A 13004-nucleotide genomic window follows, 5' to 3' on the forward strand; every position below is an offset into this window, starting at 1 on the left:
AATGCGAAGTGATGCATTTTGGAAGGTCACACTTGAAAGTTGAGTACAGAATTAGGGATAGGATTCTTGGCAGTGTGGAGGAACAGAGGGATCTTGGTGTGCTAGTACATAGATCCCTTAAAATTGCCACCCAGGTGGACAGGGTTGTTAAGAAAACATATGGTGTTTTGGCTTTCATTAACAGGGGGATTGAGTTTAAGAGCCATGAGATCTTGTTGCAGCTCTATAAAACTTTGGTTAGACCGCACTTGGAATACTGTGTCCAGTTCTGGTCCCCTATTATAGGAAAGATGTGGATGCTTTGGAGAGGGTTCAGAGGAGGTTTACAGGATGCTGCCTAGAATGGAGGGCTTATCTTACGAAGAGAGGTTGACAGAGCTTGGACTTTTTTCATTGGAAAAAAGAAGAGAGAGGACCTAATTGAGATGTATAAAATAATGAGAGGCATAGATAGAATTGATAGCCAGAGACTTTTTCCCAGGGCAGAAATTGTTAACACGAGGGGTCATAGTTTTAAGCTGTTTGGCGGAAAGTATAGAGGGGATATCAGAGGCAGAGAGTTGTGAGAGCATGGAATGCATTGCCAGCAGCAGTTGTGGAAGCGAGGTCATTGGAGATATTTAAGAGACTGCTGGACATGCATATGGTCACAGAAATTTGAGGGTTCGTACATTGGTTTACCTTACATGAGGATCAATGGTTGGCACATCGTGGTCTGAAGGGCCTGTTCTATGTTCTATCGATTGGCAAGGGGGCCCTCAGATGAGTTCAATCGACTTTGCAGCGTGTGGGAGAGCTAGGTGTTGAGGTCTCCTTAGAGGCATGGGAAGATATTTGGGAAAACACAAGAAAGATATCAATTTGTAATAGGACCCATGCTTTACAGTTCAAGATTCTCCAGAGGGTCCACTTGGCTCATTTGTCAAAATTTAAGTCAGGGGTATCTTCAACATGCCTCAAGTGTAAAGTTAGTACGGGCACTCTTACCCATTGTCTCTGGTGCTGTGGTAGGCTTCAAACATACTGGAGCACTGTGCCAGGTGCAATGGAGGGAATTTTGGGTGTAAGGGTGGAGAAGGACCGATCTCTCTTCTTCTTGGCCTGCCCAGGGTATTCCCTGTAGATGCGCATAAGAAAAACTTCTCAATATCCTCACTTTCTGTGCAAGAAAGAAAATCTTGTGAGGTTGGGTGTCTGAAAATCCCCCAGGCCTATTGGGTTGGCCTAAGATTGTTATGGAGTATATCCGCTTGGATTTTCTTACAAGTTTGATACACCACAAAACTTACAATTTCTATAAGACATGGCGGTCCTTTAAGGAATTCCTGGACACAGATTTGTCCGACACACGAACAAGGGCTTTTAAACAGCTGTAATGATTGTGCTTTACGAGTCCAATATCCAGAGAGAGCGAACTGTGAATTTATGAATAGGTGAAAATTAATGCTCTCGATATTCGAGAGTTAGTGTTTTATTTTGCTGAGCTGTATTATTATTTATTAGTTTCATCGCAAAGCTAGTCCTTTTCTTTTCTAAAAGCTGTTCCTTGGCTCAAGGACACTGATTTTTATCAGAGCGGTAATAAACTAGGCCAGGCTCTGATCAGTCTGGGTGGTACAGAGATGAAAAGGATTTTGAGATGACTTTTGTTTATATGTGAACAGATGAGACTTCAGACCAAAGTGGTCATGTTTTAGGAGTGTCCTGTATAAAGAAAGGGGAGTGGTCAGCTCTATAGCTGATCTGAGCAATTTAGTTCCGTTTGAACTGTTGAGGAGCTCAATAGTGAGCTGTGTGGAAACTCTCTCTCTCTCTTTCTACCCTTCAACTTCAACCTGTAAGGACGTGTTCCATTTATACTGGGTTTTAAAGGGAGTTTGCTTATTGGGACTGTTGTGTATATTCGGAACAGCATAATTAAGACGACTTTGGATAGACTGAGTTCTGTAGGGGTTCTTTATTCTGTTCTTTGTGTTTCATTGTGTAATTTTGTGAATAAAGTTTTGTCTGTTTTAAAATCTAGTAGTTAAAATCCTGAAGAAGGGCTCATGCCCGAAACGTCGATTCTCCTGCTCCTTGGATGCTGCCTGACCTGCTGCGCTTTTCCAGCAACACATTTTCAGTTAAAATCTAGTAGTCAACCTAGCTAAATTACTCCAGGTAATTTTCACTGTATACTTACCGAAACAAATTGCAAAGTCATGGTCTGGGGCTGCTTGCTTAAGAATGTTTTGAATGGGGCAACAGTTTATTGTTAGTTATTATATATTTAGTTAAGTAGTTAGTTGAGTTTTTATATATATATATTTTATACATATTTATACATTTGTACATGAGAGCTTTTTTTTACTTTTTTTGGTGTTCTTTCTTTGTATTGTTTTGAATTGTTTTGTATTTGTTGTAATATTAAAAATCTATTTTTCAATAAAGGTATATTTTTTTTAAATGAAACACCATTTAAAACAGCTTTTTAAATTTTTCTTCAGCTTTCCAGAAAGTGAACCTTAGGCACTGAAAGCAATAGGCATCATTCGTAACATTATTATTTCAAAGGAGAACATTCTCATCAATAAGGATAACATGTTAAATTAAAATTAACTTTTTCCAAATAATTAACATTTCTAAATGAGGTTGCTCACCCAATATCTTCTTTTTTACAATTGGTATTACACAATCAGAACGAATTGAAATATTACATCAGAAGGAAATGGAAGCTAGGGAACTTGAGAAATAAATCGTGATATCTTGAAAAGTATCCACATTAGAGGAGGACATGCTGGATGTCTTAAACAGCATTAGATGGATAAATCCTTGTGATCTGATCAGGTATGCCCTAGAACTCTGTGGGAAGCTAGGGAAGTGATTGCTGGGCCTCTTGCTAATATATTTGTATCATCAATAGCTACAGGTGAGGTGCCAGAAGACTGTAGGTTGGCTAATGTGGTGGTAAAGAAAAGCCAGGGAACTATAGACCAGTGAGCCTGACATCAGAGGCGAGCAAGTTGTTTGGAGGGGATTCTGAGAAACAGGATTTAACATGTATTTGGAAAGGCAAGGACTGATTAGGGATAGTCAACATGACTTTGTGCATGGGAAATTGTTTCTCACTAAATTGATTGAGTCTTTTGAAAAAGTGGCAAAGAGAATTGATGAAAGCAGAGTGGTGGATGTTGTCTTCAGTAAGGCGTTTGACAAGCTCCTGCCTGGTGGATTGGTTAACAAAGTTAGATCACATGGAATACAGGATTCAGAACTGCCTTAAAGTAGGAGGCAGAGGGTGGTGGTGGAGGGTTGCTTTTCAGACTGGAGGCCTGTGATCATTGGTTGCCGCATGAGTAGATTAGATTACTTAGATTAGATTACTTACAGTGTGGAAACAGCCCTTCGACCCAACAAGTCCACACCGACCCGCCGAAGCGTATACCACCCAGACCCATACTCCTACATTTACCCCTTCACCTAACACGACGGGCAATTTAGCATGGCCAATTCACCTAACCTGCACATTTTTGGATTGTGGGAGGAAACCGGAGCACCCGGAGGAAACCCACACAGACACGGGGAGAATGTGCAAACTCCACACAGAGAGTCGCCTGAGGTGGGAGTTGAACCCGGATCTCTGGCGCTGTGAGGCAGCAGTGCTAACCACTGTGCCACCGTGCCGCACACCTAGTAGGTGCTAGGTCCACTGCTTTTCGTCGTTTATATAAATAGTTTGAGTGTGAATATAGGAAGAATGGTTAGTAGGTTTTCAGGTGACACCAAAATTTGTGATGTAGTCGACAGCAAAGGTTATCTCAGAGTACAACAGGACCTTGATCAGATGTTCCGATGGACCACGGAGTGGCAGATGGAGTTTAATTTAGTTAAATGTGAGGTGCTGCATTTTGGCAAAGCAAATCAGGGCAGAACTTACACACTGTGGGCGGCACGGTGGCACAGTGGTTAGCACTGCTGCCTCGCAGCACTAGAGACCCGGGTTCAATTCCCGCCTCAGGCGACTGACTGTGTGGAGTTTGCACGTTCTCCCCGTGTCTGCGTGGGTTTCCTCCGGGTGCTCCGGTTTCCTCCCACAGTCCAAAGATGTGCAGGTCAGGTGAATTGGCCATGCTAAATTGCCCGTAGTGTTAGGTAAGGGGTAAATGTAGGGGTATGGGTGGGTTGCGCTTTGGCGGGGCGGTGTGGACTTGTTGGGCCGAAGGGCCTGTTTCCACACTGTAAGTAATCTAATCTAATCAAACTTAATGGTCAGGTCCTGGGAGTATTGCCAAACAAAGAGATCTTGGTTCATTATTCCTTGAAAGCGGAATTGCAGGTAGATAGGATAGCGAAGAAGGTGTTTGATACACTTGCCTTTATAGGTCAGAGTTAAAAATCACATAACATCAGGTTACAGTCCAACAGGTTTATTTGCAAGCTTTTGCAGCACTGCTTCTTTATCAGTAGCTAGTGGGGCAGAATCACCAGACCATAGGTATCCACCCCAGTCAACACTGGCAACTCCACATCATTTATACGTCAGCCCATTTAGTATAGGAGTTGGTAGGTGATGTTGCGCTGTACAGGATATTGATTAGGCCACTTTTGAAATACTGCATTCAATTCTGGTCTTCCTGCTATAGGAAAAATGTTGTGAAACTTGAAAGGGTTCAGAAAAGATTTACAAGGAAGTTGCCAGGGTTGGAGAGAACTACAGAAGAGGCTGAATAGGCTGGGACTATTTTCCCTGAAGTGTCAGAGGCTTAGCAGTCACCTCATGGAAGTTTATAAAATTATGAGGGGCATGGATAGAATGAAAGCCAAGCTTTTTCCCCAGTATAGAGGAGTCCAAAACTCGTGGGCATAGATTTAAAGTGAAAGGAAAAAGATTTAAAGGGGACCGAAGGGGCAACCTTTTCACACAGAGGGCTGCGCATGTATGGAACGAGCTGTCAGAAGAAGTGGTGGAGGCTGGTACAATTACAACATTTAAAAGGCATCTGGATGGGTATATGAATAGGAATATAGGATTAAACATGTTTAGAGGGATATAGGAAAAACAGGACTAGATTAATTTATGATATCTCATCAGCATGAATGAATTGGACCGAAGGATCTGTTTCCATCTCTCTGACTCTATCACGGTATCTCAAATTCCATTTCACACTATCCATCGTTCAAAATTCAGAACTGCTAAGTTTTAAATATAAAATCCTTATTATCTGAAATTAAAGACTCCCACATATCTAAAATATCACCATGTCTACAAATCCCTTGACTTTCTTGCTGTCTCAGAAATGCAGTCAACATAATCAAAGATCTCTCTCACGCCAATTATACTCTCTTCCAACCTCTTCTGTCAGGCAGAAGATGCAAAAGCTTAATCACACTTACCTACAGATTCAAGAACAGTTCTTCCCTGCTGATTTTAGAATTCTGAATGGACCTCTCAAATTTCAGATTGAATGCTGACCTCACTCTTTGTGCACCTTCTCTGCAGCTGTAATATTATATTCCTCCCTCTCCTCTATTACCCTTTTGCACATTGTATGGTCTGATTTGTCCATACTGCATGCAAAACAAAGCTTTTCACTGTATTTATGTAAATGTGACAATAATAAAGCAAATCAAAAAATCAAATGAAGTTCTACTGCCCATAGTGTTAGATGCGTTGGTCAGAGGGGAAATGAGTCTGGGTGGGTTACTCTTCGGAGGGATGGTGTGGACTGGTTGGGCCGAAGGGCCTGTTTCCAAAGTGTAGGGAATATAATCTAATCTACTTTTCATAATTTACAAGTTGGTGTGATGATACTGTGGCTTTAAGAGATGTATTTTGTCCTTTTTTAATGAAGAAAGTTTGAGATCAGAGGTGCAGATCAGTCTGCTTTAAAGCCCATCAAGTAAACAGCTTGTGAGGCCTTGAGGTTTTTTCCTAAGGTTGGAACAACAGGAGCAGCCTGAATCGGTGGGATCAAACTCCTACGGAGCCAGGATTTTTAGTTTTTCATTTGCGGTTGCTGGGATCTTGAAGTTGCAGTGCATCCCACCTGCTACTCTCTTGATACTTTTCCTCCTGAATTGGAGGATTGCCTGTGATACAATCTATTTTACTGAATTTGCCTTTTCCAATGTTGTGTGTACAGAATGTTACTACAGTAAATTGGAACAATTACTGTTAGTAGTTAAATAATGTATTATATGGTTAAGTTTTCTAATAGTTAATAAAGTGTGTTTTGTTTCAAATTTTTGAATTGAATCCCTAGAGTGTGGAAGTAGGCAATTCGGCCCATTGAATCCACACCAACCCTCCTTAGAGCATCCCTCCCAAACCCACACTTTACCTGCAACCCTCTATTTCCTATGACTACTCCACCAAGCCTGCACATCCCTAGATACACTGGGAAATTTAGTATGGCCAATCCACCTAACCTGTACATCTTTGGACTGTGGGAGTAAACCAGAGGACTCTGAGGAACTCCACATAGACACATGGAGAATGTGCAAGCTCCACACAGAGAATTGCCCAAGGGTGGAGTTGAACCTAGGTTCAACTGTGAGGCAGCAGGGCTAACCACTGAGTCACTATATTGCCCAAATTTGGTAGTTTGACCAATCAAAGTGCATTTGGCACTTGCCTTTAAAATAAGAAAAATTAGGACCTAGGCTATCTTCTTAATATATTTTGAGGAGGTTTGGTCTGGTTCATAACATTAGTTAACCTTACTACTCCCAATTGTATTCACACTCATTAATGGTAACACAGAACATGGTAGCATGTACTTTAGAAATAAAGATAAATTCAGTGAGCCTCCTGCTGTCCCTTTGGTGCTTTCTCACATAATTGTGATAAAACTGTAGTGAGATAAACTAACATCAAGTTAGGTTTCATAGTTAAAGAAACTTAGACTAAAAAGAGGCACATGAACTTCTTCCATGGGCATTGCAAAAACCTTGCAAATTTTGATCATAGAAACGAGAGATAGAACCTTTCCTTATCTCTTACATTCATCTCCTTTCCTCCCTTAAACCAAATTTCAATTTCTGATGTTTGTCACATCAACTTATATGTAAAAGAACATTAACATGTATGCTGAATTTACAGATAATAATCAGTTTTTCTTAAACTCTAGTTAAATTAAAACAAACTGTTTCAAATAGTTCAAGCTGGAGTTCTGCCACATAGTTTTGAGATGGAGGTTAGTTCGCTGAGCTGAAAGGTTCGTTTTCAGACTTTTTGCCACCATACTAGGTAACGTCATCAGTGAGCCTCCGGTGAAGCACGGGTGGTATGGCCCGCTTTCTATTTAAGTGTTTAGGTTTCCTTGGGTTGGTGATGTCATTTCCTGTTCTTTTTCTCAGAGGGTGATAGATGGGATCCGAATCGATGTGCTTGTTGATAGAGTTCCAATTGGAATGCCATGCTTCCACGAACCCAAGAAAGCCTAAACACAGAAATAGAAAGCAGGCCATACCACCCGTGCTTCACCGGAGGCTCACTGATGATGTTACCTAGTATGGTAACAAAACATCTCAAAATGAACCTTCCAGCTCAGCAAGCAAACTTACATCCAGAACCTCTACCTGAGCTACAAATCTTCTCCAAACTCGCTAACATAGTTTCAACTCTAAAGCTCATCTCTTACAAAGCAAACTGTTCTCTTGCCACACTCACTCAGAAAATTGCAATACAAGAGTAACAGACAAACCAGTAAATTTAAATTTTTTTTTAGATTTTTCTAATTCTGATCATAATATGCTACATTTGGTGGAACTTCTGCTCCCTTGAATGGTGCGGGCACTGGAGAAATAGTTTTGAAAAGTTCAGGGAAAATGGAAATTTCAGTTTCTTACCACTGGGGAAAAAAAGATCCAGTTTTCCCCTTAGGGTATGTATGGCAAATTCAGAATCTCTCTAATGAGCGGTGACTGTTTTATTTCCATGCATTTGTATCCGACAAATACCTAAACTCAACTCATTTCTATGCAGTTCCCAATTCTCCTCTCCCTCCCTAAGAAACTAGAAAGTGCCAATTACCAAAGTGAAGGTCAGAGAGTTACCTGAAGGCAACAGCTCACCGCTTACTTCTCTGCCTTCACCACTATTTCCCTGAATGTTTAATAGACACTGTCCTCTTCCAACCATCATCTATACTAATTGGCATCATAAACCACCAGCTTTATCATATCATCATGGTTGCTTTCACACCAACTCACACACCACCTCAGCCCTTCAGGACTGGAGCTGGAGCTCAGGAACGCCTACAACTTGCACGTTTCTGCCAGGTTCACTTCGCATGCAGTAACACAGACAAATCAAATGCAACTAAACAGAATGCATTTTATGGTTTTTAGCTTATTTTCATAGCAGTTGTTCTGCATTTACATTGGAGGCTGTCATCTTCTGTGGCTCACATTGCTGTTGTTGCGGGAAAAATCACCAGCCTCGGAGTCAGAGTTGGGGTTCAACGACAGTGTTTATTGTACAAGGAAATACCGGAGCTCCGGGGAGAGAAAGACATCAACAGCTCAGTGGTCAGCTGCGAGTCTTCTCTCAACCCGGGACACATGTCAAGATACTTTTATACATTTTGTGATATAATAGGTCAGTGATGAGATTATTGTCTTTGTAACATAGTTTGCTTATTGAAAACATTGCAGAATCGTTGATAGTTTTGGTGCAGTTATTGTCAGTTCCAGCGCAGCCTTTGTTAATTTCAGCGTGGTCGTTGTCAGTTTCAGTGTCTGCGCGGATGTCCAACGCTGTAGGAGTGGGCGCTAATCACAATTCCGGAGAAGGACGATTACTGCAGCCCTAGCTATTAGCACTTTGCATTGAGTCTGTATCAAACTGTTAGCATTTCTATCAAAGGTATCGGTTGGACCCAGACACTTCGGCAGGCAGTATACGGTACTCATGTATACTGTCTACCTCACCTGCCCTTAAACTAATCAACTAGATTGTGAGTGCATTGTGCTGGCATTCTGGTGGCCCCCGGGCAGTATCTGTATTTGCTCTGTGTTTGAACCTATGGTTCAGCGGCCATCTTGTGTCCATGTGCCTGGTATCACCCTGCCCCATGCCATCTCCCATTTCACTATTTAGCACAGAGGAAAAGGCAGTCATGATTCAGAGCATTAAACAGTCCTTGAAGAACATAGAGAAAGTAGGGACAAGCGCAAATGGAATTAGGAGGGCTAAAAGGGGCTATGAAACATCTTAGGCTAGCAGGGAAATGTAGAATCCCAAGGCGTTTTATACATATATTAAGAGCAAGAGGGTAACTGGGGAAAGAGTTGGCCTACTCAAAGATAAAGGAGGGAGGTTACATGTGGAATGCAATGAAATGGGTGAGATCCTTAATAAGAAATTCAAATCAGTTTTCACCAAAGAGAGGGACATGAGGGATGATGAGGTTAGGGAAAGGTGTGTGAATACTCTCGGCAGGTCAACACATTGATGGAGGAAGTCTTGCGTGTCATGAAACGTATTAAGGTAGACAAGTCCCCAGGGTCAGATAAGATGTATCCCAGCATAGTGTGGGAGGCAAGGGAGGAAATAGTTGGGGCCTTAACAGATATCTTTGCATCCTCTTTGGCTTCAGGCAAGGTTCCAGAGGACTGGAGAATGGCCAATGTTGTTTCATTGTTTAAGAAGAGCATCAAAGATAATTCAGGTAATTACAGGCTGTGAGCCTGGCAACAGTGATGGGGAAGCTATTGGAAAAGATGTTGAGAGACAGGATTTATTCACATTTGGAAGTGAATGGACTTGTTAGTGATAGGCAGCATGGATTTGTGAGAGGAAGGTCATGTCTCACCAACTTGAGTTTTTTGAGGTGGTGACAAGAATGATTCATGAGGGAAGGGGAGTGGATGGTGTCTACATGGACTTTAGTAAGGCATTTGATAAGGTTGCATAGCAGGCTTTTCCAAAAGGTACAGTCTCATGGAATCCAGGGTGAACTGGCTAGATGTATACAAAACTGACTTAGTCACAGAATTAACAATCACACATCAGGTTATAGTCCAACACATTTATTTGGAAATATTAGCTTTTGGAGCGCTGCTCCTTCATCAGGTAGCTAGCTGATGGAGCAGCGTTCCGAAAGCCAGTACTTCCAAAAAAACTTGTTGGACTATAACCTAGTGTTGTGGGGTTTTTAACTTTGTCCACCCCAGTCCAATACTGGCACCTCCTCATTTTAGTCACAAAAGAGAGAGATTAGTAGTGGAAGGGTGCTTTTCAGAATGGAGATCAGTAATTGGTGCTGTTCCACAGGGATCAGTATTGGGATCTTTATTGTTTGTGGATGAAAATGTACATGGTTTGATTAGTGAATTTGCAGATGACACCAAATTGGTCAAGCCCTATTCCTGATGAAGGGCTTTTGCCCGAAACGTCGATTTTCCTGCTCCTCAGATGCTGCCTAATCTGCTGTGCTTTTCCAGCACTACTCTGGTCTAAACACTTTTGCAAAGGGACATCCCACAAAGAGGTACGTAACAATTGTCTTCAGTACCCCAGCCACCTCGACAAGAGTACGTGGAGAGGGTGACACAAAAAATCTAAGAAGGACTTTTCTCACCATTGGTTAACTTACACGTTGGTGCACATTTGAAACTTCTGGCAATGAGACCTGTTGCCAAATGACTCTTTCAGAGTTTGTTCGGAGAAGCATCTGACAGGCTTTGTCATCTCCTTTTCCCACAAGAACTCAACGACATTAAAGTTGACCATGGTTTTATAGACTTGTGGTCAAACTTTTTTCTGCATAAATTTCCCCAGTAGGGACACAGACTATGGTATAGTCCATAGCAATGTAGCATTCCATAATAGTGTGACCAGACCCATCCCTTCCAACACCACGATCAGGTAGAACATCAGAATGTACTAACATATTTTGTTTGTATACTGAGAGATCATGCTTAGATTGATACAACTGCATACAAAAAAAGTTAAAAATGAGTGTAATGTTGGCACTTATCTCCCTTTTATCTTGAGGCTTGTGCCTTGCAAATATAATTCATCTTCAACCTTTAATTAATGTTGAAGCTGGATTGGGTGTCATGTACAACAACACCAGGAGCACTGCACTGAATGACCAGATTCTCACCTGCAATGGAGGGAATGTTGCTCCTACATGTCATTTTTGTTTGACGACAGCAACTCACTCCATCCAAATTTTAGCAGATGCCATCATCTCTCAGCAGCACTTTTCAAATTGGTAATGCGGTCTGTGGGATGGGTGGGGATCTTTCCACATGGAAGACAAATGTCTCCAAAATTTCCCCAGTGAATTCAGGTAATCTAACCCAACAGTGAAGAGGACAAAACCCAGTTTCCAAAAAACAGGATCTCACTCTTGCCTCAATTCTCCTTCGTTCCTGAGGCCAGTTCAAACTGGGTCGCAGATGGTAACCAGTCTGAACACTCAACAACGGATCCCAAACAGAGGACACTATCATCGCCTGTGCACAAAGCGGCTTTAAGCCTAAGACCATCTGTGAACCTTAATTCAGCGAAGAGACCAGGAAAATCCTGACTTCACTGAAAATTCCTGTTCTACCAGGGGCGCAGATCTCTCACCTTCAGGCCGAACACTTTGGGGGAGTCGCTGTTTTTCCTTAAAGAGATCCCAATCCACTGTTTGGAAAAACATAGTTATTTTTTAACTGTTTTGCCTAAATAACAAAATACTCAATTTGGCCTAACAAAACAGCTAATACAAAAGCAAACCTACTCAGTCACATAGAGTAAAGCCTCTCGCAGCTTCAGGCCAACAACGCCATACCGGCAAGAGGAACCCTCCCCACTCCCTTCATCAGTCCTCCGAGCTCCATCGCCTCCCCGCCTGGGAGGACTCGGCCCTGATAAACACCATCAGTCGGTACCAGGGGCTGGTCCTCTACGCATGCGCAAAAAGGCGTCCCTCGGGGAAGAGGGTGACGGGAGAGGACGGGGAGCGCATGTGCAGAGCAGGCTTGTCGGTCGGCGTTGTTCTCTATCTCAATGGCGTTTCTCAGTCGTTTAACATGACCGATTACACCGAGGAGCAGCGCAATGAGCTGGAGGCACTGGAGTCCATTTACCCGGACTCGTTCACAGGTGAGAGGCCTCTGAGCGGGCCGAGGGCTTTCGGCTAAGGAGAGGAGCGGGAGCTAGCCCCCTAGGCCTGAGACTGAGCACTGCGGCTGGGGAAGGGGGAGACGGGGCTGGGGTGGTAAAGGCTGGCGGCCGGGGGTGGAGGAGGAGGTTAACGGGGAGGATCACGGGGGTCACTGTGACCGGCCGGGAGCTGTCAGCATCTCAAACGGCAACCGTGTGTGGTAGATAGATCGACACATTGGACAGGCATGAGGCTGGAGGAACAACAAGTCAGGCAGCGTCGGGTGGTGGAGAAGTCGGGTGTTACCCTTCTTCAGGATTCTGTAGAGGTAGATGGGTAGATAGTCTGGCTAAGTGTTAGTCTTCTCAAAGCCGTCCGAGGATGAAGGGTTGGGAGTTCATGATCCTTTGTACATGGGAACATCTATATTGTAACACGAGAATTAGCTCTGGCGATAATGATGTGCGTGATTCAGTTTAATTGATTTTTACCCACGTGTAGAAAGGTAAGGTGTATGGAGTGTTGCAGCAATGAGTAATTATGTTCTGAAGCACAACAAAATAAAGGGGCAGCAGAATGAAGTTTTCTCGTGAAAAAATTGCCTAAAAACAGAATAGCCGACGAATAGCTGAGACATTCTGTTCCCCCTTCATTAGTCTTTACCTCGATTCTTTTTTCATTCTAGACTGGAATCTGTTTTCTCTGTTTGTGATTAACCTTAAACTATAAAGCGTCAGGCATCTTTGTCAAAGTTATAGGTGCAGCATGTCACATCATACATGGCTGACCAAGCATCTCACCAACTGTCTGCAATGACGAGTTGGATGGATTATCAACCTGCTTGGCTGCATCATAAACACATTTTCCATGGCTAATGATGCCATGGTAGGACTTGAGCCCAAGCTTTTGATTCAGAAG

At 42.7% G+C, this 13004-nt stretch overlaps 1 protein-coding gene across 1 annotated transcript in view; it reads left to right on the forward strand.

Moving 5' to 3' along the window:
• Positions 1-11926: 11926 nt before the first annotated feature.
• rwdd1 (RWD domain containing 1) overlaps positions 11927-13004 on the forward strand; it is a 28140-nt gene continuing 27062 nt past the window's right edge. Inside the window, exon 1 of the mRNA XM_043684958.2 lies at positions 11927-12085. Coding sequence (XP_043540893.2) covers positions 11947-12085 — 139 coding nt within the window. The 5' untranslated portion in view covers positions 11927-11946. The remainder of the gene's footprint in view (positions 12086-13004) is intronic.

The sequence above is a fragment of the Chiloscyllium plagiosum genome, unplaced genomic scaffold (genome assembly GCF_037043375.1).
Source record: "Chiloscyllium plagiosum isolate Xiang-an unplaced genomic scaffold, Cpla_swu_hap1 HiC_scaffold_3, whole genome shotgun sequence".
NCBI lineage: Eukaryota > Metazoa > Chordata > Chondrichthyes > Orectolobiformes > Hemiscylliidae > Chiloscyllium > Chiloscyllium plagiosum.